Source organism: Fistularia commersonii, chromosome 5 (genome assembly GCF_037954325.1).
Source record: "Fistularia commersonii isolate RoL2024-O1a breed Wild chromosome 5, RoL_Fcom_v1.0, whole genome shotgun sequence".
In the NCBI taxonomy this organism is placed as follows: Eukaryota; Metazoa; Chordata; class Actinopteri; order Syngnathiformes; family Fistulariidae; genus Fistularia; species Fistularia commersonii.
The window spans coordinates 2133192-2161188 of record NC_141288.1 but is presented as its reverse complement, the minus strand read 5'-3'; the positions used below and the strand labels follow the sequence as shown (position 1 = coordinate 2161188).

The window sequence follows — 27997 nt, the reverse complement described above, 5'->3', positions numbered from 1 at the left end:
ATTCCCATTTCATGCCATTTTAATATGTTTTTTTTTTAAATAAAATGAAAAGGTTTTCAATATCAAATTAACATCTGTTTTTTTCCTACACTAAACATAATTATATGCTAAAATTATCTCCACGATGAAACTTAAATTTTTTCCAAATATCTGTAAAGTTACTGGTGGTGTGTGTTTTTTCTGTGCTTCCAGTGACTCAGATACAGCAACAAGAAATGTAAAATCCACGCACAATTGTAAACACGAGGACAAGCACTTATGACAGGGGGCTACATTTTTGAAATTACCCTTTTTAATGGAGTCTATGGGTCATAATTACAAAGGTAAATGCATGCGCACATGTCCGAGCCTCAGTTTAGAATCCAAAAGCATATTGTTTCATGCAGAATAAAATCCGACACCGTCATCCAGGGGGGAAAAAATCCTCCCCCTCAACCAAATTAGCGTGGATAATCAACACATTAATTCGTCCAACGTTAATACGGACAATTTTCAACTTCCTCGCCAATACGAAGTGTAGCGGCACCAGACAAACACTAATGTTACTTACATTTGAGGCCATAATTATCACCCTCATCGAGCACTCCCAACAAAACTCAACATGTAAATACTGTAGGTGTGTCGCTGCTTGTGCTATGAATATTTATACACACTTTATGAAAGGTAGAACCAAAACGTAGCCGACATGCATCAGAGCAGACAGAGTCTTTCCGACATGAGAGGGTGAAGAGGAACGCGAACCGGCTTTTATTTCTATGGTAACTAGCGCCACACCTGCACACAACATGCCACGCCACAGTGCAGAACACCCTCCTCCACCCCCGTCCATCCGACCCGCACCCCCTCCGTCGTCCCTGCATCCGCCATCCGGCCGCTGACTTTGTGTTGGTGAGAGAAAAAGGATCACTAGTGGAAGCAGATTTCCGCAAAGCTAAAGAGTCTCATTGCACTCAGTCCAATTTTACTTCTCTTGCTCGACCACCTTTGTCTCGTTCATGTACTTGTCGATCAGGTGTAGGGGCACTCCACGCTGCATGAGCTCATAGAAGGTGAACCCTCCTGGGAGACAAGAGGAGACACTCTCATGATGACGTAGGGAGGGGGAAGGCACACGCCGAGGGAGAAGCGTAGAAAGATTCAGAGGAAGAGGAAAAGGGCAGAGCGACAACTCCGCATCAGGAGAGACAAGGTCAGAAATAACTCGACGTTCAGTTTGCAAATCCCAACTTTGTGTCGCAAGTCAATACTACTTCCGTGCTGGGAGCTAAATATGTCCTCTGTACTTCAAAACCCTTGAAACATCTTGGTTTGAAATGTCAAAATTTGGACTCCTCTATCGTTGTTAAATTTCACTGTCTATTATTTTACAAATTGTTGATTAATTCTGATGGTTTTGTGTGTTGGTGTGGGACCAAGAACGGAGTTTATCTATCAGCTTTATCTATTTCTGAAATCACTGCTAACAGTTAGCTTCCACGAGTTAAGGTAAGAATTTGCCTCTTCAGGTATCTCAAAGTCAGCTGACTGCGTGTATGTGAAGTAAAACCATAACACAATTCAACATTCACATTGTGTAGTTTGCATAACTTATAAACTAAATGTGCTTTCAATATGTATAGTTTATCTTGTCGCCTAGAAAATACTTATTTTTTTAACAATACTTGCATGCACCAGCTTAGAATGTCAGTAGCATTGAGCTGGGACACGGTTTTCATCTGCTCAGGCTCGCAGAATAAGTGGCAAAACACGGCCGACGGATGGACTATCAATGCAACAGCTTTGCGTAAAGGATGCATACTACGTTTACTCCTCTGTGAAAAGAAAGGGGCTCTTCCGTTGTTATGCGTGAATCAGTGGCCAAACACAACAGTGGAAATATCAAATGTTAGTTGGCTTGGCTTAGGTCCAGTGGGGTTTCGTCCATTTGCGGTGCACTGGAAAAGGGAGGTGTCGACCTTGCTTGTACACAGAGAAAGGTCATTCCCATTGAGCCAAAATGTCCAGGCAAGAGTATTAGGAAGCTCGCAACCATTTACTCACCTTCTTTCGCGTGAGCGGCAGCCTTCGAATTCACACCAGTTCACACTAACAATAATGGCAACCATTACAAATACGCCACACATGCAAGTCATTCGTGACTGATTTCACTCATTCCTCCCCCTGAGTCCTGCGTTCAGGAGGAAGGAAAAGCAGCTACGGTCTCCCCAACCGAGAGAAGCGAGGTCACAGGCTGACTGAAAGATGCATAATGAATGACATAAGCTTCATATGCCAAAACCATATGAAAGCTTACCTTATATGAGAACATACATTCATAATTCTTGAGTTTGGACTGGGGGAGAGAGAAGAGAATAGGGGTTAACATAATGTTTACATGGAGTTATATGCGCACCAGGGAATACTGTTGGGTGATTACTGAACTCTTTATATGAGGAGTTAACTGAGTTGCTGAAAAAAATTCACTAAACACAAAGACACAGCAGCACGGTGTGTTACGCCCACTGGAGTGTGACCTGCTGGCAGGCTGTGTGTTGAGGAGGAGGTGTGTTGTGAAGATGAGGAAGATGGCTGGATGGGCTGAGGTGGATAGAGTCGTGTGAGAACATGTGGCAATGGAGGTGTCATCTCATATTACATGGAACACGTGATTATTACGTCATTATTTTCAGAAAAAAATGGGAGTCCAGTTGCAAAGCCTGTTCGTAAGTTCAGTCTCAGCCAAGTTTCCAAAAGGGATACACACTGGTGACTATCATATTGTTCTTAGGTAAAGACGAATTATTGATGGATTTGAGACATTTCTAAAATCCAAGTCACAAATAGTTCAACATGACTAAAGTTACTTCCATTAAAGTGGTGCAAAGCCTCTTCACTGTATGCACAAACAACTTGAGGGCATCTAAGATAACAAATCTAATATTTGTCAGGGCTTTTTTCATGTCGTTTCCCCGGCTCAGTTTCATCGAATGTCTGTTTCGGAGCGCTTTGCTGCAGGCGGACTTTTCTCCCGAACTTGGCGGTGAATTTACGAACAGCTCCTGCAGCCTGGACCAAATACTTACGTGTCAGGCGATTATATGGTCAGTCCTTTGGTACTGGTATACTTCACCAGATAGTTCAAACAGTGATGACTGAGTTGGCCCCTAAAAGTCACCTTTGACCCTCCGCATTCTCTGCGGGTCCATCATTGTGCTAATAAATCAAGTGGTTTTTAGTTTTTGCGTAAAGGTCCAGATTGTAAGTCACATACTCCAAATGTAGTCATATCCAAAGAAATAAAAAGTTGGAGAAACAAGACCCAGATGTAAAAATGTGCCCTGGGAGACATACTGCAGGTCCACACTGACCTTTGACCTCCAGCTTGCAGTCCACTTGAGCCTCCCCTAAGTCATTGACGGCCTTGCAGGTATACAAGCCGCCATCATAAGGGCTGGGTTTCCTAATCTCAAGAGTGCATACTCCTTGGTTGCTGAACATGCGGTACCGTGGGTCGTCGATGATGGCGATCTTATTCTTCATCCAGACCACTTTGGGCTGCAAGCAGATACGGAGATGTCAGAGGTGTGACGGCGTTAATCTGGCAGGCAAATGGGATCATGTGTCCTAAAATAATTCAGGATTCCCTTCTCAGTGGTTTCCAGAAAAAGTCTGACATACAGGGTCAGAAAAGTCGAGTTCATGGAAATAACTGATAATAACTAGGAAAAGAGCGGAATTCGCGTTATCCTCTTTTTTCTTTCTCTTTTCATTTTCATGATTGCGGTTGGCCTCATTTCTCCGATTGTGCATGTCTTGCTTTGAAGTTTATACATTATTTAGCATTTTTCATAATCTTGTTTCTGATAATTCATTCAAATGAATAAACGTACGTTGGTCGTTAGCATTTGCGCCTCATCGTAAAGAAAGCTCCCGGTCTGATCCCAGTGGAATTTGCCTGTTCTCCCATGTCTGTAGGTTTCTTCCGTGTTCTCCAGTTTTTAAAATTGTCCAAACGTGTGAAGGAGAGGGTGAATGTCTATATGTCTCCATACGACGTGAACCGGTGCGTGAATGGTCGTATGTTTCTATATGGCATGTGAATGAAACAGAGAACGGTGGCATGTCTACTTGACGGGTGAATAATCGAGTGAATGGCTGTATTTCTTAATATGACGCAGGAACAAGAGAGCGACCGGTCGGACGCCTCCGTATGTTGCCCTGTGATCGACAGTCCCGCGGCTAACCCTTCTTCTCGCCCACTAGCAGCTAGGACAGGCTCCTCCTGCCCCCCCTGCAACCCTGAATGTAGGATATGCGGGATAAGTGAACGACTGGTCGGTGGGAGCGGTGTGGCTCATTATTTACCCGAGCACATCTTCTGCTCAAGCCCTTTACCTGCGGCTCTGCCACCTACCCTCGGATTTGCACGGACACTACAGTTGAGAGTCGTATTGTAACCGGCGATGGCAAAAGTGTTGATCAAGGGTTGTGTGAACTTCGGCGCCTCCTTGAAGTCGCGGTCACTGTACTCGGGCATTTTCATCTGCATGCCTGCGGGGGTAAGGGTAAAGGAATGGGGTTTTGCATGATACTGGCATTGAGCGGTATCATGTAGGGAATTTCCTATGTGATGAGGGAAAGACAACATTTCTTTGTTTATCATCGGCCGAGACAGCGACATCAGTGTCGAAGGGCCTGTCAGTCATACCCCGACAAAGTGAAGGAGTCTCACTTTAGGGTGGAAAATATCACTGACAGCTCCTTTCATAAAACAGCTGTAGGGGAAATTGCAAAGATAAAAAAAGCAACAACCGTCCAAAATCAAGTGCTTGTTGGATTTGCGCCGTCAAAATCTGCCTTACCTTCTTTAACGATGAGCGCGCTATTTTTGGTTTGGGTTGCAGATTCGCTAAGGCCGCACATGTTCTCTGAGAAGATCCGGAAGAAGTACTCGTTTCCAACCACCAGCTCTGTGATGGCGATGCACGTGCGATGGTAGTGCTCGATGCACGTGAACCATTCCTGCGCGGCGCGTCCGGACATGTAAGTTCAATCAGTTATTCAGCATTTCAGTTTTTAAAACAAATGTCCTACCATTGTCCTCTTGTCCGCCTTTTGGATGGTGTAGCCTGTTATGGGGGCGTTGCCGTTGTCTTTTGGGGGCGTCCACACCAGAGCTACGTTTCCTCCCCACACATCTTCAATCGTCACAGAGTGTGGAGGTCCAGGAAGGTCTAATAGTGGTTATAAAGATAATAAGCAGGTGGCTAGGTCTTGAGAAATGTGGAAAAACATCGATTAATACCCTTTAAACAACGCCGTCAACACTTATTACCAAGCCAAGTCGATTTGCTCACCTACGATCTGTATGTCGATAATGGCCGTGTCCACATAGTTTTCAACCTGCACCGTCATTTCGTATTTCCCGGAGTGGCTGCGTTCGGCCTTGCGGATGAAGATGATGCTGTCGCAGTCTGTGTTGCGGATGCTAACGTGGGAGGGATCTATGGGCTGGCCCTCCTTTAGCCAGGTGACCTTGGGCCTCGGTTTGCCCTGAAGACGATATCAGAGGGTCACATGAAGACGACTGCCATGCATTGAACTGGGGAAAGGAAATCACTTACAACACCTACAGCCTTTCCCAATAATTGTGTGCATGTCCTGTGTCGTCCGTCTTTTACTTGTAAAGCGTCTTTGAGTACCATGAAAAGCGCTTTTCAAATCCCATGTATTATTATTATTATTGTTATAAATGCTTCATCGCGGTTTAATGAAGCCGAAAGGCATCTAGTCGGGTCGCCAGCACAAATACGAAGGACTTCGTTGCCAGTATTCAGGAGCATGCAGACTTCTGATTTCAGCCAAATGAAGGATTTTAGTAATCCTAGAGGTGCGTGGACCACTGGCTTAGGAAAGAGGCCACATTACCATAAAGGGCACCACAAGGTTGACCGCTTCTCCAACCCTGCGAGTGTACGTCTGCTTCAGGTGTCGGGGGACGCGGATCTTGGGTGTTTCTGAAAGGGAGTCGCGGCATGAAATCTGATGTCGGGAAATACCTCACAGATTCATTGTTTCAGCTCTTCTTACAAAAAAAAAAAAGAAGCTGTTCTCAGCTTACCGACGACCTCTTTGACAAGAACGGCGTGCTGAAGGGTTCGGGGAGCGCTGGCTCCAGCAGCATTGATGGCCTTGACTCGAACTAAGATCTTAGATCCCGGAGTCAGGTCTGTGATTGTGTACCTGGTCTTCTCCGTCAGCTCCTTGTTGGCTGTTACCCAGTCATCAGCTGCAGGAGCAGAGCAGTCCAGGTAGAGAGGTGTTTGAAATCAAGAGGATCCTGGTTAATTGGATTTTTATTTTTGTTTCATTTTGAGAATTTTTGAATTTTGTCCTCGTTCTACTGCGTGGGTTTCCTCCGGGTTCTCCATTTTCCTCCCACATTCTAAAAAAAAAATACGCCGCTGGTTCTCTGGAGACCTTAAGTTTTCAAGAAATGTGAATAACGATTGATCCAGGGTGAGCCTCGCCTCTCATCGATGACAGCTGGGATACCCTGAGCGTATGGACGATGTATGAATGAAAGATGCTAGTTCTTAACGGTGAGAAAATTATTTTTCTCACTTTTAGAGGACTGCATCAGCATAATGCCCTGTAGAGCCATTCAAGATAGACAAAGCAGTCCTTCAGATATCTGACATCATTTGATGGCTGTTGCTGTGGATGGACATGGACCGTACGCCATGAACTTTGGGGTTTAGCATTTTTGAGGGAAAACATAAAGATCCAGGCAGGGGTTCTCGCACGATCCGAACGGTTATCTGGAAAAATCTTGCAAAGTTTGTCGGCGTCGAGGCACCCTTACTTCCTTCAATGCAGTATTCCACTAAATACCCATCGAGGCCGGCAGCTCCGATGGTTTCAGGAGGACGCCATTTTACGGTCACTGTGGTGTCGGTCACGTCATCCACTACCAGCATGGTGGGCTCACTGGTCACAGCTAGGGAAAGAAGATAGCCTGAGACGTCGCACCGGCCAGAGCAACCGTTCCTCGCCCCTTTCTCGACTGCGAATGAGCCCGACTCGAAAAGCCATTTTGGCGAGCCGTGACTACATAAGCGAGGCTGGTATTCTCGCAGTCTCCCGGTCAGATCTCATTAGTCCCCTGCCCTTACCATCTATTCCTGTATTCTGAATCATACTTATCTTCTACTGAACCCTCTCACAGACCTGATCTCCTAAACCTTTAATCCGCAGATGGTTTGGCAACCATTATAAAGACGCGTTTAAATATTTAATATCCGCTAAATCTCCTGCATGTCCAGTGGAGGTCACAGTCAGAATGCTTGGGATGGTGGGGTATGGGGAGGAACAGCTGTGTCGCCAGGGTTCCAAGGGCAGATAACACACATGCACTATCCAAACTGATCTCACAGAAATATATGAAATGACAAAGACCTTTTGACACTGCAAAATGCGCGGTGGCAGTAATCTATTAAAACTTCACCCCGGCGCAGTGGAAACAACTGTGAGCGGAAAATAAATTAGGATCCTTTGTCGCGGCAGACACGGCAACATCGCGCGTTACAAGTTAAGGCGTGGTTACGGTTGCCCGACGCGCATGACTACTTGTCACCGATAGATCACTCACCGAGGGGGGTGAAGGCTTTGGATGGTTCACTAGGCTTGGAGACGCCGATGGCATTGACCGCAAAGATCCGCACTTCGTATGGCACACCTTCTATCATCTTCTTGGGGTCAAATGACGTTTCTTTAATCAGGTCAAAGTTCAGCCTCATCCATCTCGAGCTCTGTTTCTTTTTTCTTTCAATGAAGTAGCCTTTGACGGACAATCGAAAGGCCGGTCAGTCATCATACCGCAAGTAAAATCACCGATGGTGCGGTCGGAAGAAGTTTTACCCAATATCGGTGAGCCCCCGTCATATTTTGGGGGTTCCCATGTCATAGAGCACCAGTCTCCTCCCACCACTGGGACCAGTGGAGCTTCGGGAGGGTCAGGGATGTCTGCAGATAACGCAACACGTTGGTGGTTGTAGAAAAAAACGCAAAACTCTCATATGAGGCGTTTCAACAAAGGGCTTTTTGGGATTTCTTACCTACAACCTTGATTTTGATGCTGGCTGTTGCCTCACCGGCCTCATTTTGTAGCACTATCTTATAGTTTCCGGTGTCCTCCCGTTCCGTGACCTCAATCGTCAAGCTTGTCTGATCGCCGTATGTTTCAGCTCGGACACGATGTCCTGACTCAAGAATGACCTGTAGCCGACAGAGAAATGTACTGTTGGGATCTTCTTTTTGAGACAGAAAATACATATAAGGATAACAAAACAAAACAACATGACAAGAAAAATGAGAAGGCTCAGTATTTACAGCCACATTAATAGCTCTATGAGGCTAAGCACAGGATGTTAGCCAAATATGAGCTACATGTGCTAACTCACAACAACAACAACTTGACATGATTATTGTGGCAAAATCTACATTCATATTTAATATTATTATCGTAAAATGGTAATTTGATGGCTGTAAATAGTTTATGATCCCTTGAAGCCTATTTGCATGGCGGCGTCATGACAAACAAATGCAACACGCAAAAACGTTGGACGATATGCTAAATACGAACCCTTTCTCCCTTCATCCACACAACCCTTGGCGCAGGTTCTCCACTGATTGGGATTTCCAAGCGAAGTTTGTTTCCTGCTACGGTTGTCACGGTATTGTCTGGGAAGTTCAAGCCATCCAAATGCACCCTTGGAGGGTCTGTGTAGCAGAGATTAACATTTAAGGGTGTTTTTTTCCCACCTTATGTGAAGAATATGGCAAGATTCGCTGAAATACATCACCGATGATGTGAACTTTGGCTGACAGGCTCTGTGAATATCCTTCAGGCACAAAAGTGTAATCTCCCGAATCATGAAGGGAGCTGGTCTCAACTTCAAGTCGGTGAACTCTGACGAACCAAAGAAGCATCCCTTACTTTTCATGCGGACATTCTGGTAGTGATGGTCGAGTTTCCGGGAACAACGTACTTGTTTCTGTGGATGATGTTGATGCGGTCGTTGGCCTGGATTAACTGTCCGTTCCTGTACCAACGGCCCGGGACGTTGCCTGGGTAAATCTCGCAGTGTAGCTTGATGGGTTGACCGAGCATCACCTTCATATCCTGCAGGTCTTGGTAGATCTTGAGCGGCTTAACTAATTTCAAGAAAAATAACCGTTTAAATAGAGCTTATTGCTATTGCTGTTGTTCATCTTATCCATCTCCGTCTTGGGACAGTCGTGCAAAACATTTGAATGGCGTCACATACGGTCGACTTGCACATGGGCTTCCGAGGTGCCGCCGCTAGCCATGATGGAGTACGTCCCGGTATCCTCTCTGGAGGCGTCATCGATCACCAGGAAGTGTTTGGTTCCCTCGCTCTTCACTCGATATCTAGAACGCACTCCCGTCGGTACCTCAACTCCATTCTTCATCCTAAAGGGATGATGAGTTTTTATAGCGCTTTAGAAGAAGTTCTCGGGTGTAAATGTATGATCAATGCATGAAGTGTCATCAACGCAGTTATCTAAAGCAGTCCACAAAATCCATCAAGGCAAACATCTTTGAGATTTTAAAGCTCTTGCAATCTCTTTTGTCTCATAACAACAGGATTCACCGACCTGAGCTCCACTTACGTCCTAATGACAGCCGTTCAGTGTCTGAATGATTAATGATCCTTTCCTATAACCGAAGTAGAAATGTTGCTTTTGCATGGTCCTCTTACCATTTGACCTGAGCACCCTCCTCTGACACCTCACACTCCAGCTCAATCCTCTCGTTCACTGTGGTCTTCACGGGCTCGATGCCTTTAACAATCTTGACCGGTAGTTCTGCAAAAAAAAAAAAAAACATTGGGCGTCCTTGAACGCAGCAGTTAAGACAAGCATGAACCTGCTGTAGTTTTATTAATAATTACTTGCCTTTGACAAACAGCTCTGTGGTGCACTTCTCATCTCCTGCAGCTACAGAATAGGCTGCGTCATCATTCATGGAGCAGTTATTGATGACCATGATCCGTTGTGTTCCCTTATGCTCAAAAATATACCTGATGGAAATCCATTAGTTGCGTCATTAGTCACGCAGATATCGCTGCAATGAATAATCACGTCCCATAATAGCTAATACGGTTCTGTGATCGCTATTGGTCGATAGATCGAAACTTAATCGTCGTCTTCAGTAGAGTACAAAGAGGGTACACAAAGCCAAACATGCGTCACACATGTTGTATTTCACATGTATGTGCTAGACATCAAACATGAAGGACGATCCATCCAGATGGGTGGACTTACTTCCTTTGACTTGGAGCCAGAATAGGGCCGGAGCACAGGAGGGGTACAGGAAGTAATTATGGCAGACGGGAAGGAGCATCATGATATGACGGACAGACAGACAAATACACAAAGACAAAAAGACATCATGCTTGGAGGGGTTCCAAATGCTCTTGGTCGTGTCACAACAAATCGGATAAATAACATGTTTTGTTGTGAAGATTTGGAAAGAAGAGACCAAACCAGAAAACAGCGATAACTTCCCAGATGGCTTTAACGCTGCGTGGCTTTTTTAGAATTCAATTTCGGCGAATTCCCGTGTCTCGTAGGTCTGAAACCGGGATATTTATTTCAGGTTTTTACAAACTAGTACTTGTTTACCAATTGCGCTTTGCAATATAGCGATGCGATTAAATAGTTTGGGGTCAAAAATGGGGTGAGGAGAAGCCATATTAAGTATTTTAATTTGCCTTTAGTAAATGTCAATTATGCACTTCATTATATCTTATTGTACGTAATATATACCGTATTTCACTGCACTGTTCAGTTAAAAAATAAGGCAACTAGATCTACTAGAAACTATCTTTTCGTGCGCATCTGTTATAATACATATATAATATAGACAGAAGCAAATCGGGAGTTATGATTATCTATTAGGCTGTCGGTGATCTTTGGTACACTGTGACCTAAAGCCAGACTTGGTTAAAGACCTATGAGGGAGTTACCACCTTTTTTCCTGCACAGAAAAGGAGGACACGTGGCAATTGAGGACAAATGTTTGCTTTTCATCGACGGCCACATTTAGCTCTTCGGCCATTTGTGCGGCTCTGCAAATGCAATGGTTCACATATGGAAGGAGGCTGCACACTGGATGCAAGATTACAGAGAAAAATGTCAAAATCCAAGAAGTATTTGGAATATTATATAAAGAAACGGTGCAAAGCTAATCGAGCCGAGTCCGTGAGCGATGTGAACCATGGTGCTTCGGAGAGCCGACAAAGACAGGCCGAACTCACAGACCTCTTAACACCACATTGCCCGGCAGCGACACGTGACGCGCTACAATTACTCCGTGGCACGAGGGACGCAGTGCCAACGGAAAGTCACCTGTTCCAAATTCTTCTGGAGGGCACAACACCTACTGTAGTTAAATGCATTTGGGCAATCTACGGTTTCCCCGAAAACATTTAAACGAGGGAAGCGTTTGTATCCCGCTTCCACGTCAGACCCCGCAGCTTTTAAAGCGAAAAAAAAATTGTCACTAAGCCGAAGGGGAGACCTGCTAAAATAAAGCTGCATGATCGACCAAACATTAACTGCTAGAGCCAATACAGGCCTCGGTGACATCGGCTACGCACTGCATACATAGCTTCTTTTTCTTTCTGCTCCCTTCAGGGGAGCAGAATCATCTAGACCTCACCTCTGCATTCTCTTCTCTCACACCAATGAACTTCCTATCCTCTTCATCCATGTATTTCGTAAAGACCGATTATTGGCAGATATGTTGTGCTCTTTGAAATCACGAGAGTTATGAAATGGAGTTTTCGGTCAATACATTTCTCGGTCTCTCTGGATTCGGTGACATTTTTGGACTTGTTCAGACCTCCAGCGAAGCAACCCGTTTGCCGTCGATACGACTTTTAACTTATGTTGCGCGTCCGCCGGGGTGTTAAGGGGTCATTTCAAGCACATAATTCCGGTAAAGAAGTGTTTCCGCACAAATAAAACGCGTCAGTGTGTTTCATTTGTGCAGCGTGGATGGCGAGAGGCCATGGGAGGATGTCGTAGCTCCTAACATACTTGGGCGTGGGCCTGATCTCTTGCCCATTCTTGTACCACTTCAGCTCTACGGTGGGGTCAGCCAGATCCACCACCAAACGGATCTTTCCTCCTTTATCCACCTGATAGGCGGGGTCCAGCTTCTTCGCAAAAGCTGAGGAAAAATAACAACAGCGTGACCACACACACACACACACAAACACACACACACGCGACGAGCATGGCGATGACACAACCCCTTCCACGACCTACCTTCGCTCTTCTTCTCCTCTTTTGGAATTTTCTTCATCCTGCGTAGCAGGCCTCTCAGATCCGTGATGCCGTACATGAAGGCGATCTTCTCGTACTCATCGGGCCGGGCCTTCTTGAGAATCTCCCAAACGTCCACCTCGGGAGCGTCGTCCTGCTGTTTGGGCTCCCTGGCGATGCCGAATACGAGGGGAAGGGTATGAGGGTCGGAGCGGCAGGTTCTCGCTCGCAACACGTCCTGATGAACTACTCCTCGACCCGCCACCCCTCCCAAGAGGAGGGTTCTGAGTGGCAGTGCTGTGACACGTCTTTTTTTTTTTTTAATCATCATTATTTAGCTTTCGTTTTGCTTGTTTTTGTTCATTTCACTTGAAAAGAAGTAGCGTTTTGTCGCGTCTTTCTGCCCGGCAGAGCTTTTCGTCAGGACGTGTCACTCAAAGGGATGGGCACGGTGAGCTGTCTAACTGTATTTACCAGAAAAGGTGGAGGTACTAGCCAGGAGCGTTTGGGAGCCAGTGGTCGGCTAAGAATTTTTGCTTTTGATCAGAAAGTAAGGCCAAACGATAGCGTAGTACATGCAAGCCTTTGCACATGGACTCACTGGTGGTGAAATGATATTTCGGGATATTAAACGGGAAAGGAATGAGGAACCAACGAACGGGAGTCGCATTAATGAAAAGGGGTTTCTTCCGTTTCAGTGGATAGTTTAAGGACGGAATGGGTGTTTTGAGGGTTGTCGTATTAAGTGAGCACACAGGAGTAGAAAGCGGGGTATTTCTTTTCTTTACATCCAACACAATGTTTGTACAAATGTAGCATGCAGGGATTTGGGGGCGATGGGCAGGAAGGGACTCTTTCGCAACAACTTTTCATGTGAACTGGCCCATCCCTTTGTTCGCTGTTGGTTCGGGGTTTGAGTGATCACTCCAGAGATGCTCTCCCTATTGGATCAGGTTAGATCTGGTGAGACGTGGGTTAAAGAACACGTTTCCCTGCACGTGAGTGCGATTATTAGTTAGGAAAGCGGGAACATCCAGTCAACCGTCTCTTTCATCGACATTTTCCCAAATGTCCGAAAGGCAGGAGGTGAATAGCATAAGATATCATTCCATTCTCTGCTGATGTCATCTGTTTATTTCCAGGCAATTCCAAAGATGGCCGAAATAAACATGGCGGCATTTGGCTTATATTTCTAAACTGAAATAAAAGGTAGTAGCGATAACACTATTTTACAGCATCATTTCCTCATGGCCCTCCAGCACAGCACAAATGATCCAAAACAGCGCTCTTTGCCTCATAAACGTGGAATTTAACTCCGGCGTTGGTATTTATGACGCAAGGCCCATTTCCATCATTGCTGATTGCTGACAGAGCGGTTACAGTAGGAATGCTGCCTTCAAATAAAGTGTTACCAAACTACAGAAGGCCAACACTCTTGCTTGTCCAATTCCTAGAGCTACACGTCATGCTGGGGACTCTAGAGGATTATAGTACTCACCCGCAGTAAGGTCTAATCGATTTAATACCTATGGTTTTCTCTCTCTACTAACCTTTGATTTCTGAATATGTAGGGGAGGAAGAAGAGAAAAGCCCAAAATAAATGTTGCTGGTGAACAGTGTCACTGTCTAGGTCTGTTTCTTCTTAAAATTCTCATATATGCAACAAGGCGCTGCGTCTGAATCACCGCAGTAGATTTGGAAAAGCACGGTACAGAAGCCAAATCACAAACGAAATTAGATTCAATTTTGTAAAAAAAAAAAAAAAAGAGGAAAAATAGGGCTTAGAAATACTGAAAAAGGAGAAAATCCACTCGGGGTCGGGACGTGATTCTCACCTATGTTTAAGGAGACCACTAAAGTCAAGCTCCCCTGCATCGTCTTGTCCTTCACTGCTGTTGTTAACAAGAAGAGATTAATAGAGAGTTTAATCATAGATGAAGCTCAACTAGAAAACAATGCTTTAAAGAGCAACACAAAGCAAGTGCTCTGACTTCAATCAGTGTATTAGCCCGCAGGCTAACAAATGATTGGCGCTGACACAAACCCCAATTTCGGTCTTCATTCAGATTAAGGGTTGGACTTTGCAGGTTTGTGTAAGACGCGCGACGGGCGCTCTTCCAGGTGATATTGCCACAGGGCTCCTGCAATGTTGCGGTAACATTACCGAGCAGCGACACTGTGATGACGCAATGAAACCTGGATGCTTTGCGTTGCTTCACGGACACATTGTTGAAGGGTTTGAAGAGCAAGAGTTGGCCTTTATATGCGAACACGTTGGGTCAGCCAAGTCGATTCACATTGACCTCTGAAAAAAGGTCAATAGTACAACTAAATTGCCATACTTACTTGGACAGAGATGTTATATCACGCCGCATCAAACCCGACAAATCTCATCGATTATTTATTTGTCAGAAGCTGGATGTGGTCTTGATTTCCACATTGCAGGAGATTTTTGGATGATCACGAGTGGAATTTTTTTTTTCCAACAAACATTGTGAGCAAAGGCTTTTTATGTGTCCTTTGCACTCATGCTTTACATTATTTCATTATCTGCACAATATATATATAATACATTTTATTATATATATATATATATATATATATACACAAAATAAAATACATTTATTTATTTTTATATATATTTTTATATATATTTATGTATCCAATTGGGGGGGTAATGCTAATATTTTGTGAAATCACAGCCCCCTTCACGCACCGAACGAGTTAAAATGACATGGCAGCGTCACAGACGCTAATATCAGTGTTGTTTGGGGTCCTGTTAAGGTTGCTGAATATCAAATATTTGGTTTTCTTAAAGAAAGGAAGATTGGCAATCACCTATTGTTGGGAAATGATGTCTCTACTGCAACAGGGGCTGAAGTGCAGCCTCATTATTTTATGTGGGATTTAAGCTCGGGCTGTGGCTATCGATTGATCTGATGATAAATCAATTAAAAAAAAAAAAAAAGGCATTCTGCCGTCGGTTCTTTTCAAGAACGCTAATTCCGTTTTACAATAAACGACTGTGTTTTGCTTCAGTCATGTTAGCAGTGTCAGCTAACTCCAGCTTGTGTGGCGGAATGGAACCCACAGTAATCAATAGCAATGCTGTCATATACAGCCAATCATTTTAGCAATCGAATCACTTAAAAGTATTCAGGGAATTGTTTGAGTCCTCATTTAAAGACTGGGCTCGTTCATCTATTTTGTTTTTTATTTCTGTCCGATCCTCTACGATATCACCGCGTCTCGAGTAAACGCGTCACTCCTCGTTCCGTTACCTTCTTTTGAAAGCCGATCGAATGTCAAAGTTCTGTGAGCCCTGCCCTGCTTCTGCAAGACAGCAGCAAAACAAAATACACTCGTAGCTTCTCTACGGTTTGGCATCAATCTTGCGGGGGGAAAATTAAGGGCGTCTGGCAAACCTTTGACTTCCAAATCGAAGGAGCAGCTGTCGAACTTGTCCTTGTATGTCACCTCGCACCGGTAATTTCCGGCGTAGTTGTCTTTGGCCTTGATGATGAGCATCTCAAACGTGTGGATCTGTTGAAGTTCACACACTGATTGGGAATCGGTCAGATTTTGGGGGATGGTCGCACGAATTGAGGTGTACCTTAGTAACCCGGTCAAACGTCTCCTTTAGCTGTAAGTGCTTTCCTGTCTTGCTGGCCAGATCCATCCATTTCCCTTTGAACCACTTGATAGTGGGCTTGCGGAGAAGATCTTTGGCCTCCACCTTGGCGACGAAGGTGATGTCTCCTCCTGTGGGCGGAGCGGACACGACCATCACGTTAAATTAAATCGACGAAACGGCGGTTTCGGCGTGACCTGGAGGTGCGCTGTGACTACACCCAAGTGGTATGGTGAGGTAACAAGGAGTAGAGATGATGCACTTGAGGTCCACAGCAAGGGGAGTGTGGAGAAAAGGTGGAGGAACGTGTCCAAGCAGATTGGAACTGGTGGCGTAAAGTGTCAGGAGTGATTAAAAAGGGCCTCGGCAAGAAAGAAAGGAAAGGTGTCCAAGATGGAAGTGAGAGCAGCCATGATGAAAACAGGAAACCGAGATGACGATGTGGAGGTTCCTCTTTGAGGGTGAAGAATATGGAGAGGAACATCATGAGTCTATCAGAAGGACACGCTTCTAAGATGTTCAGAAGATAAAATCAGGGCTGAGATGGTTTGGATCCTGAGGTTGGAACTGCCTGGCAGGAGGTTGAGAAGACGAGAGAGGAGATTTATGTATGGAGGGACACCGGACAGGAAGTTAGCTGGTGTGATGTAAGGTGACCAAGAAGACCGAGTCTGTATCTTGGGAGCTAGCGCCACCCGAGGGCCGCTAGCTCCGTTTTTCGTAAATACAAACATTTGGTTTTTGGGGGTTATGTCTGTTAGACTTAGTGCTGTGACACCATGACCTGATCTGTTTGTTATTGTCTCCTCTGGACTCACCCACGTTCACGGCTCCGCTCTGGGGTTTCTCAATCAGCAGGCTGGACAGCGGCGGAGGGGTGTCGACAATGGGCTTGTCCAGCTCCTCTGGGGCCTGGCCCTCGCCCAGCGACCACACTGCTCGTTCAGGAAAAACAGATCCGTGACACAGTGGCCCGGGATGGTCACAGAATCCACGCACCCACCTTTCGCTTCCCCTCGGAAAGTTCTAGTCTTACGGAGTCACACTCAGACACACACACTTAACGCATTCTCTCGCTCTCAGCAGCGGTATTGCAGCTCTTTGCGACATTGAAAGCACGGAACAGATGGCATGAGACAGAAAAGCGGGAAACGTATTTTCCCGTCGCAGGGAAAGATGGTGGACGGAGCTGGCGCTAAGGGTGGAGAGAAAGGGGAAACCGTTCGGTTCTTCTGGATATCGATCTGTTTTCCCCCGTGGAGTCCTGGGAGAACACTGTACTGGTGTCTTGTGACCGTTACGTAATTACCTGAGTCTTTCCTCCCCATGGCTGGCACAGGGACGCTATCATCTAAACAAAAACAAAGAGAAATTTACAGCATATTGAAAGGAATAATACTGTAAAGTCCACCGAAGCAGGCACACATTGATAAAAAATGACACCAGCAAGCTATTAGTCCTCCAGGCTATGACTCGAGGGGGTCCCGTAACAAAGTGAGTAAAGGGGAAATCTCCTTACATTGGTGGGGCTAAAATCAAAATAAACAAAAAAAAAACTTGTATTGAAATGTTAACGTGTTAGCCAGGAAATATGAAGCACCTGTTTGTCGCATATGCTAACTCTCAAACACATCAAAACATACAGAGTGGGCTAACAGTTTGATCTGGTGGTGTGATTTAACAGACGGATCTTACTAGGCAGCTCAATTGAGAGTTTCTTGAGCGAATTGGCCTCCTCTGCAAAGAAAGCACAGTTGTGTTGGAATTAATCAGGACAGGCACGTCTGGATTTGACCATTAGCCGGTTTATACCCTGTTCTGTACCAAGACTACAACAGCGGGACTCGGGGTGACGGTGGGTGGTTTTTACCGGCAGAAACGCAGTCCTATCTGGATCGGCCAGTTTTGAAGCTGAGACACACCGGTGTGATAAGAACGCCGGGTTAACAACGCTAACATCTCAGGCCTCCACATATTCCACCGGAAGTTTTTATTTCTTGCTCCCGGTTGGGTGTTTGTTTCACGGTTTCACTTCCGCTGCTCTATCCGAACATGCCGTCTGGCCTTTGCCATTTTGTCTCGTCCAGAGGTTCGACAACCCGCGGCTCTTTGACCCCTCTGAAGAAAATATTAGTATTTCTTTTTATAATATTTGGTTTAAATGTAGTTTAAATTTGAAGGTTATAGCGATTTTGTAACATCTAAATAAAACGTGTTAAAATATTTCTGCACGTGCCAGTAAAAGAACGACAGCGGACAGAGAGGATGACAGTTTTGGTTTGGTGCTGGTGGATAATTTAAGTTTGTTTTTTTTTCTTAAATACAAGAAAGACTCAAATGGACATTGAGTAACTTGCTTAAAAGTAACCTTCAACCCAAAGTTTTTTTTTTTTTGTTTTTTTTTTGGAGTTCAAAATGTTTTGTTGCATGCAGAAATGTCATTTAGTTTTCTCCGCAGTTGTTCATTGATTTGGAAAAAAATGCAACATATTTTGTTTATACATAGCATAAAGGCAAAAAAGAACAAGGTTATATTCCGTGTTAATTCATTTTAAATTTCAAAAGGGTTGTTTGGCTCCCGGTGTTTTAGTTTCTGTGGGGAAACGGCTCCAAATGGCTCTTTGAGTGATAAAAACGTAAGACTGACCAAAGCTCTGCTTGCGGAGGATGTAGAGGCCTTCAGAAAAGAGGCTGCTAGCTGTTACCAACTTAGCGACGGAAAACTTCAGCTCAGTGAAGTCTGTCTTCACTCGGTCGCCTCGCCGAAATGAAACACCTGAAATAACCTACAGCGACACGGGAAGGTTGAGAAGATCTTTGCGGACCTTGCGCTGCTGCAAAGTCCTCAGAAATCTAGAACGAGGAAGCCTGTGTTTGTCTGGGTTTCTCCAAACCGGGGTTGCTTTGAGTTTTTTTAAATCTGGATTTGCAGGAACCTGTCTTCTGATGAAACACACAAAAATAAACGAACAGTTTTCAAGCTGTTATGGAGCTCCCTAGACTTAACTTTTTAATTGTTGTGCATAGAGGTGACGCTTGCGAGGCTACGGGAAGGTAAAGTGGAGGAGTTGCTGATTTATTCATCTCTGTTGTCCTGGAAGTCTGATGGTAACCAATGCTTCTCTCAGCAAATTGAGATTCAAGTGCATTCCCTTCTGAATAGAGGTTTCACAAACTGGATTTAGGAAAGTCGCACCAAGCATACATGTATTTATTTCAATTCCACCATGTATGCATGTTTACTTTTCTAACATCCACGCCTTTATTACAGTATCTTAATAAAGGTGGATGCGGTTGTAAGACCGACGATTTGGTGTTTGGCAATAAAACACAACACGCAGATTGACTAAATGTATGCCAGGGCGCAGACATACATTGAAATATTAACCAGGAACCACGCTGTGAACGATTTAGGTGAGTTTTACACATGTCTTTTTGATACGCGGTGGTCTGACAGAAACAGGGAACAGTGGACACATGAGCTGCAGACCGGACCAAGACAAAGTTCTAACCTTGGAATCCTCAGTTGAGCGAAAATATGAAACCGGCAAAAATAAAAAAAAAAAAAGAGTCCTTATCTGACAAGTGCTGGAGTTTAAATGACAAAACACAAGTGATGACAAAAAGAGAGGAAGTGGTGAGGTTTTTTGTTTTGGGGTACCAACCTGCAGGGGCTGTAGGGGTTGGGGTTGGGCTAGTGGCTGCAGCTGCATCATCATCTGCAATAAAGGTGTCATTGACAAATAGACCCACCTATCACAAGCTCCAAGTCCACGACCGGCAGGCCAATGCTAATCATGCGGGGCAAACATTTGGAACGGAACAAGACATGCTGCTCTTTTGAAGAAACACCCAAGAACGAAATACAGGCCGGAGACGCTCGGCTTGCGCGTCGTGAAAAAACTAGTCGTGTCTCTAGAGATAGCGCCGAGGCTTTGCGTTCACCGCTGGAGCATAAGCAAACGCTCGCTAGCGTCTTAGCAACCGCACAAACGGACGTGTGCAGAAAAACAAATCGGGCTTAAAGCAGCAGCTCCAAACAGGATTGCAAAAACGCCCCAAAAAAAGCTCAAATTTCAGTGCGGCACTGTGTCACTTCCTTCCAGCTCAACTGAGGATGATAAAAAAAAAAGCTAACTTTGGAAATCAGCCACACAATATGTGTAGGTCCAGCTCTTCTTCTAGTCCTACCACGAGCTCATCTCAACTCACAAAGGCATTTGGCGACTCACCTTTAATACAAATTGCATCGTCGTCAGTTTGAGGATTGATTCGGGTTTGTCCGATTAGTGTCGATGCATTAGGTTAGTTAGCGTTGCCTCGTGGAGATAAAACACGACAAGTGTCACCGCACCACTGCTTCATTGTTTTCACTAAGAGGAAATTATTAAGTAGTATAAAAGTCAAATGGGTGTTGAGACGACTGTCTGCAAAGGATAATGTAATGCATGAGTCCTACTTTGTTAGCGGGGGAGTCAAAGTATTTTGACATTAGCCGCTTTTGCACTGTAGGAACTTTTTGGGTTCCTAGTACCCTTTCAGGAACTAGGCTGTCTTTTCATGCATTCAGGCAGCAGAGGAACCACGGACCTAGAAGTATTTTAGCTCCTACCCCAAGGCAGGGTCTTTTTACGGCTCCATAAGAACTCGTGATGTAAGTTTTGGTAACCGGGTACTTCTTGTGGTCTTTTTTAAAATTATTGCGGTTACTGGTCGGCTGTTTTCCTGCCACAAACTGGACAGAAGCTGCGAGAAATTGACCGACGTAAAAGTCCAAGCTCTTGTGGCCTTTTCGGTTTCCAGAACGTCAACATTTTGTCCAAAACAAGTACGGCGCCTGGTTTTAACACTGCAAAGCAGTGCAGGGAGAAAATAACGATAGCTATTATTCCTGCCATGCAGAACATGAATGCAGCCCGGCTCTCCTCGTCGTCCACGTCGTAGACGCTTAGTCATACCGGTCCCTACCGTGGTCCCTTGCTGCCCGTGGGAATGCAAAACTAAAAGGCTCCCTTGGAGGAGGCTGGCGACAAGGAAAATATTGTTCCTAGAACTGCGTTTTTGGGATTTTTCTGTCCGAAAGCGGCTATTGTAAGACGAGAGCAGGTTCGGCAATGCTGCTAAGCTAAGTGCTGTGCCGCAGAGTTGCGTGAGGAATGAGCTCTACCAGTTGAGTGGAAGACGTAGAGGGACACAAACGTGCACTCGGCAGTAAAGAGGCTGATTTCGCACTGAAGAGGCATACTTACCAGGAGGTGGGGGAGAGCAAGGTGCATCTTCAAGTATAGCAGGGTTAGCAGACTCTGCTTGCTCTTTGACCCCGACCCCACCAGGCTGCGGCAGGTTTGAGCCATTCTCAGTGAGGATTGGCTCCTTGGCCACCTCAGCCTGTAATGGCTCAGGTTCTGGGGATTCTGGCTTCTTCACATCAGCCTCTACTGGCTCTTTCCCCTCTGCCACTGCCTCTGTACAGCAGACAAAGTGCCAGGCTGGAGCAGCAAGCATCGAGCAAAACTACCAGCAGCCTTGCAAGGCGATGCTTGAGCAAATTAGATGGGTATAAATAGCCGGTGACCAGGTAGACATCCTCCAATCCATTAGCAGCAAGAGAATTATAAACGTATAGTGTATACAGATAATATTTTGTATATAATAGGGAAAACCAAATCAATATCTATCTGGTCACAGCAAATGTATACTCTCTCAGGTGATCAAGGAAGCAGGGGTTTACTGCGGTAACTCGCATCATTTTATGATCAGCAGTAGATCTACGAGTCGGCTAAGTAATGAAAACGTGGGATCGCGTATTTACGATTTCCTGTCATTTCTTGTCAAGCCAAAATAAAATACAATTTGAGTTCAACTGTTCCAACTAAGAATGAAATCTGCGATTCTATAACGCACTCGGAACGATTTATATTCATTTTTTTAAGCGCAAATTAACCTCAGTGCAGGGAAAAAAACTCGACCTTTTTTTTCTCATCCGACCCGCCCGACTCCTTTAACGCTCTCAAATTTGACATGGCGACGATGTTTGCCGGATGATGTCAGTCAGTAAAACCCAACTTCCTGAGTCCCCCCGTGCCTCTTGCGTAATTCCTCACATGTCAAACAGTAGCACACATAAAATGCCAGCCAGAGCCCGACCGGTTGCAGCCTCAAGGCAAGCGCAGGGATAGCAGTACTTGTGTCTAACGACAACGACAACAACGTCACGTCCAAACGCCCGCCCCGACGAGAAAAAAAAAAAAAAAGCCATACCTCCACAAGAAAAGTGCTGTTGCAGGCTTCTCAAAGTGAATTAAGTCGGGGAAAATGTGATGGCACACACCAAACAAATCCGTGATGTGAGTGTTCGTGTGCGGAAGAAAAGTGCATTCTGGGAAACGCGGGTGGTCAGGGTGCGTCAGGGTTACCCACCTGGGGGCGGGGAGACCTCCAGGGAAATCTCAGGTAGGGGCAGGGCACCGTTACTTTCGGGGGCAACACTTTCTGAGCGTGTGACAAATATAGTGGTGGATGGAACAGCTGCTTTTATTAGCACAAAGCTTGAGCATCTGAAAGGCCTCTCCCACTCGGACACACAAACACACGGACGCACAAACGCTCGGACACACCGGCGCGCTCCAGATCACTCGCACAGAACCGACCCGAACGTATTTCCCCCTGCTAGAATCAAACCGACAATGCTGTTCATGCGTCAAGATTAGGATTTTGTGAACGGGTCCCTAAGGGTTCACAAAAAGAAAACTAACAGGCATTCTACGTTAAACTCTACCAAGGCTGAATCAGACTCTCTACGTCCATAGAGGAGTGTCGATGCTGCATGACAGGATTATCTAGTTGTTTGTTTTTCTCTAGAGAAAAAACACAGCAACGTTCGCCGGGAATGCGGCGCAGTCCTCATGCTAGTCTTTCAAGACTTTGTGACAAGACGTGAGGGATTGCACTGGAAATGGCGTGGCGAGATCTCATCCTGTTCCTGCGGTTCCACGTCGGTTTGCGCAAGAACTTTTGTCATACGAAGCGCAGCGGCGTTTACTTTTGGTCCATTCGGGCGTTGAGGTCGGCATCGCCGCGCTAATGGGTCAACGCTAACTAGCCTAAAGCGATTTTGACAAAATGAGCACGAAGCCATGTTTGTAATCACGCCGTGGACGCTCTTTTCACCGGTTACCGGTCGTGGAAATCTTTACGATGCTTGGCAGTTGTTCTTAGCATTAGCCTCACGCTAGTATTTCTGGTATTCCGGGTTTGCGTTTGCATGTTTTCCGCAAGTCTCCCACCGGTTCATTGGAGACGCTTAACATGTGAATGACATGGTGAACGGCGGCGTGTCTTTACATGACAGCGGAATCGCTGATTTATCTGACAGGTCATATGATTTTCTCGGGTGTTTTTTTTTTTTTTCTCGACTGCGCTGGAGCCTTAAGATGCTACGGCTCCAAGGTCAAAGCCCGGTGTCGGCAGAGAGCCCACCGCGTGCCGCCACCTTGCTCACATGGGCCGGCCCGGGGGCGTCAGCTGAATCAACAGAGGGGGATCAGCCGGCCGACGGCAGGAATGCCAGAGATGCTGACGGCTCGGTCGTGGCTGCAGATCCCGGCGGAGCATATCGCCATATCGCCACCGGTCGCCTCCACATTTACACTCCCCACGCGACCGTGTTGGCGCGTTCGCGCCGATTCGAACTCGTCTTCCTACGGACGCCCGTCTCTTAGTTGATAAAACTCGGACTGCGTCTCCCTTTTTCTACCCGGTTGCCTTCCGGCTTAACTCGCGTTCTTACGAAATACGGACATTTGCGTGGCTGCTCCTGTCTGTACATCGTCCGGTCCGAATCTCCTCGACCGCGAGGTGACAGAGGGAGATTAGATGTCTATCGCTGTCTACTCACCTTCTGGCTGGCCATTTGGCGTCTCATCTGAGGAAAGAAAAACAAAGATATCGCTTTCAAACAGGTCATCAACATTTCTCTTCGAGTGTCTTTCATGCCACCGGCGCGGTCCACGTCGACCTATATCGTGGTTCCCCCACCCCTCCGCCCCCCCGAAACTAAGCCGTATCGTCTTTGTGTTGGACGACCGGCTCCTCATGCGTAGATACCGTACAGTCTTAACTGATTACGGCGGAGAGGCCCCATGACACACCATTTGTTTGCCCTCTGCCTTGTCTAGACTTATGAAACCGACATTGTGCGGCCTGCCAAAGAAACATTTTTCTTTGGAGACGACGTTCAAGCCGCCGAATCACGCGCAACCAACGGGGTTCAAAAAAATTAACCTCATCCGTGACTCGTGGGTTAGTGGAGCACGGAGCCACGGGAGGTCGTTGAGACGTGTTTACCAGCTCGCGAGAAGAAGCGGCGTCGAGTCAAAGGGCTGCTTTCAGTTTAATCAAGTAGAAATCCGCCTTACTTTTCAGGAATCGATGAATAAGATCACTTGAGTTTCAGCAGGAATTTGGCGAATTCCATTATTGGGCATTACTTACCGTCGGTTTAAAAACAAAGCAAAAGAAAATTGCACTGTAACCATAACTACCTCAGCGTAAGTCGTCGTTGTTTTTTTTTTTTTTTTTGTGACAAATTATTTAGCATTTTTTGTACTTTTGTAGGTCTTAGAGGAACGCTATTTCAATGCTCTGAATGTTTTTTTTGACTTTCACTGGATCCAAAAAGACAGTTTTCTCTGCTATACTGATGGTTTGCGTCAGTGATAGTGGATCATGGTGACGGTGACGGTGTGGGAGGCCGGGATTCCCTCCTCTGTCGCCGCTCACGCGCCACTGCTGACTTTCGGACGCCCAACACGCTGTTATCAGTATTGTTATTTAACAAGCGAACCGGTCCAAGGTTTAACACGCCTCCGATCCCCAATATCGCGAACGGATCCGAAAATGAATACTTTCACTATCGGCTGTGCGGCTGTAGATTTAAAGTTCAAAGTCCAGTGTTTGTGAAACCTTAGATTCCGTCACGTCGGACCCGGCGCGGCGCCGAGGTCACGCCGGTCGCCTTTGTCGCCCATTTAAGTGGTTTAAACGCACGAGCGGTGGAAGTGGGTGTTTCTCCAGCTTTCATCTGTTTATTTATTCGCCCTCTCCAGGCCTCAGAGGAAGGTTTCTCCTCTCCCAGCTGTCTGCAGATGCTCCACGAGCTGTCCGCTGACAATAAACCATCGCGGACAGACACTTTCTCATATCCCCCCCCCCCCGAACAGGCAATGTCAAAATTAGCCGTCGTAACCACCTCACTGCGGAACAATGCAAAGCTGGCCGATCGGCCGCAATCCTGCAGGGTCACATCGCGCACCCGGGGGGTGAAACTCGCTCTCTGTCGCATCGCCGCCGAGATAATGAGAGCGGAGAAAGGTTTTGTTTTACCCCTGAGAGCTCCCACTGCAGCTGAAAAGGCTGCAGGTATTTTCAGCTGTCGCCCCCGTTGGCGTGCAGACAGAAGGGGCTCACGGAGGCTCCGGCGCCGGCCAAACCGCCGGCGGCTTTGCTTCTCCTAATATAGGAACTTTATTGCGCGAAATAAGATGCATATTAGCGCTATTGTGAACGAGGCTGTCGAGTCCTCTTCCTTTAAGTGACTGTTTGACAGCGGATGGAAATTGGCTGCTGACAGGCCTCCGCGGGTGTTATAGCCGGGTCGTGATTTACGAGGTGCCGTTGTGTAAGGCGGGGGGCGGGAGGTCGGAGGGCGCCGCGCGATGGAAGTCGCCGACGGGACGTGTCATGAGACCGATACCTAACGTTTGAAACCCAAGACAAAGGAAGCGGCGGCGAGGACGCCGACCGGAGGTCACGGGTTTCGCCGCTCGAGAGACGGACGCCGGACGGGGTGGGGGCTCTGTTTTGGTTTTCGGTCGGGCAGCGGAGTGAGATGGCAGGGAACAAGGGACGGGGATTAAAAGTGCACTCATTCTGAACTATTCCAGGGACAAGAATCCCCGTCCCAAGAGGGCCGCCGGCGACTCAGCCAGTCCGTCATCTCCCATTCCAACTTTTTAAAGGCTTGAGAGCGGGGCGTCTAAAACAACAGCGCCGGCCTCCTCCTCCTCTTCCTCCTCCTCCTCCTCCTCCTCCTCCTCTCTCAGCTGTTCAGATGCATTTAAAGAACAATACTTTTATGCCCACGTTTATCTGCTCCGCTGGGCGATCGGGCTATTTCTGGGTTGCACTGGTATCACAGCGGAATCCGTTTCCCCCTCAGGTTTGTCTCCGAGGAGATCAGAGATGTTTTTGTTTTGTTTTTTTTTTTCTTTGTGGCTCATGTGTCCCCCTCTGCCATTTTTTAGCAGACACATTAAAAATGCCCGGACCGGGAAGGATCATGAGATAAACCTCTCCGTTCATCTCCCCTGAATATGTATCAACGAGGAATACTCGAAGTCATCTGTGCACGAGAACACCGGCGTGTAAAATAACGTCATTTTCCCGGCGGACGGACGAAGAGAAGTCCCTCAGAACAAGCGAAATCTGTCCAGAAGCTCGGAGACCGAGTCGTGTCGGGGCGTCTTCCAAAAGCCTCCTCCCACCCGCCGTCCCGAGAACTTCCTTTTCCTCTACATGGGCATGTCAGGTTTGCCAGCAGACACCCGGAGAGCGCAGCTAACGGGCAGGGCAGGAGTAACATCATACGGTAATGACAGACAGGAGCGGATTAAAAAGGGAATGTTGATGGACGCAAAGATCCAGATGACAGACGTTACACGGCGGTGACGGCAGGAGGCCGCGGCGGCGCGTGTGAAGGAGGGCACGGCGTTTGAACGCGGACTTAAACCATGCGCGGCGGAGGGGAGGTCAGCTGACGAGCAAGAAAGCCGCCCGTTACGGCTCCCCGTCATTCATCTTGAAGAGAAGGCCCACCACAACGATCCCCTACCAAATCGCTCTCCTGTCACGAACAGCCCTCCCTCTGCGGGGATGGGAGATAATACCGGGGATGGTAATACGACACCAATGTCAAAGTCGCCGTCGGGAAAAGCTGACGGGCCGTAAAATGATGGAGCTCCTCGAAACGACCGACCGATAAACGGCGAATGACACGCGAAACCCCGAAGGGTCAAACGTGCAGCGCGGACGGGAATCTCACGTAGTCATCCGATTATTAACCCCCCCCCCCCTTACCTTTCTTTGTGGGCTCTGGCATCTTGAGCCACGTCCCCGAGAAAAGCGGCGAGGAGTTAAAAATGAGGAAAAAAAAAAAGAAAAAGAAAAAACTGGCGGGTCGAGAACGGGGAGGGACGCCCGGCGGAGGCTCGGCGGCCCTGAGTCCAGCAGGGGAAGAGCGGCGACGGCGAGAAAAACCCTCGGGCCGGAGTGATGGGGAGACGGGGAGGGCGCTGGGGTTTGGAAATCTCAGCGGGGGAGGAGGACGGTGACAGATCCAGGGGGGGACAAGGCTCTCGGGCCTTATATAGAGAGGTGACATGCTCCTCCTCTTCATCGCGGACCTTTCAGCCCTCTGTCCGCTGCAGCATCACTCTTCCCGACCCACCGGCTGCTTTGCATGGCTTTCGTCCGCAATGCGCGCGGAAACCGATCGGCGGAATTCCGACAGCCGCGAGGAAAACGGGGAAACAGCGGAGCGCGGCGACGGGTCGCGGCTGGGATTTGTAGTTTTTGGGGGGAAAAAAACTCACGCGCGACAGGTGTAAATATTGTGTTTGTTGGACACTATTGTCAGCCGTGGATTTGGTGACTATTTATATCCCTATGTGGGCTCAACCCAAAATAAACCCCAGTGTCCGCACTCGCGGTGATGAAAGAACATTTATGATACCTCCTGGCATCACCACCGGAGGAGATCCGCTCCACGTCCGCCTCGCCCGTACCTCCCGGCTCTTTTTTTTTTTTTTTTTTTTTTTTTTTTGAAAAGTAAACGATCGGGGATGTGAAATCAGGGGGCGGGGCTACGCGCCGCATTACCTCCGCGACGATGTAATTCGTGACTTACGGCGTATTGAGAAGAACCTTTCATTGTTATGAAAGAAGGTTCGGGAAGACTCGCCGGGTGGGGGA

At 46.8% G+C, this 27997-nt stretch overlaps 1 protein-coding gene across 4 annotated transcripts; it reads right to left on the bottom strand.

Annotated features, from left to right (window-relative positions):
- Positions 1–274: 274 nt before the first annotated feature.
- On the bottom strand, positions 275–27467 carry mybpc1 (myosin binding protein C1). Of its 4 annotated transcripts, XM_086146387.1 has the most exons (33): positions 27104–27359; positions 23865–23891; positions 22388–22459; positions 21217–21432; positions 19633–19686; positions 17663–17704; positions 17277–17318; positions 16786–16902; positions 15950–16098; positions 15762–15879; positions 15618–15669; positions 14172–14228; positions 12340–12506; positions 12109–12241; positions 9961–10085; positions 9765–9870; positions 9309–9475; positions 9030–9195; positions 8844–8950; positions 8624–8760; positions 8097–8256; positions 7900–8004; positions 7631–7819; positions 6845–6979; positions 6101–6268; positions 5908–5996; positions 5337–5532; positions 5074–5213; positions 4842–5001; positions 4394–4530; positions 3348–3534; positions 2294–2332; positions 275–1059 (listed from the first exon to the last, which is right to left on the bottom strand). In XM_086146387.1, exons 1-32 carry the CDS (start codon positions 27123–27125, stop codon positions 2313–2315), a joined length of 3762 nt encoding a protein of 1253 aa, XP_086002513.1. In that variant the 5' UTR covers positions 27126–27359; the 3' UTR covers positions 275–1059; positions 2294–2312. The 4 variants fall into 4 exon arrangements, with proteins under 4 accessions (XP_086002513.1, XP_086002514.1, XP_086002515.1 ...); XM_086146388.1 differs by lacking the exon at positions 21217–21432; XM_086146389.1 differs by lacking the exons at positions 19633–19686; positions 21217–21432; positions 22388–22459.
- Between the last annotated feature and the right edge of the window lie 530 nt (positions 27468–27997).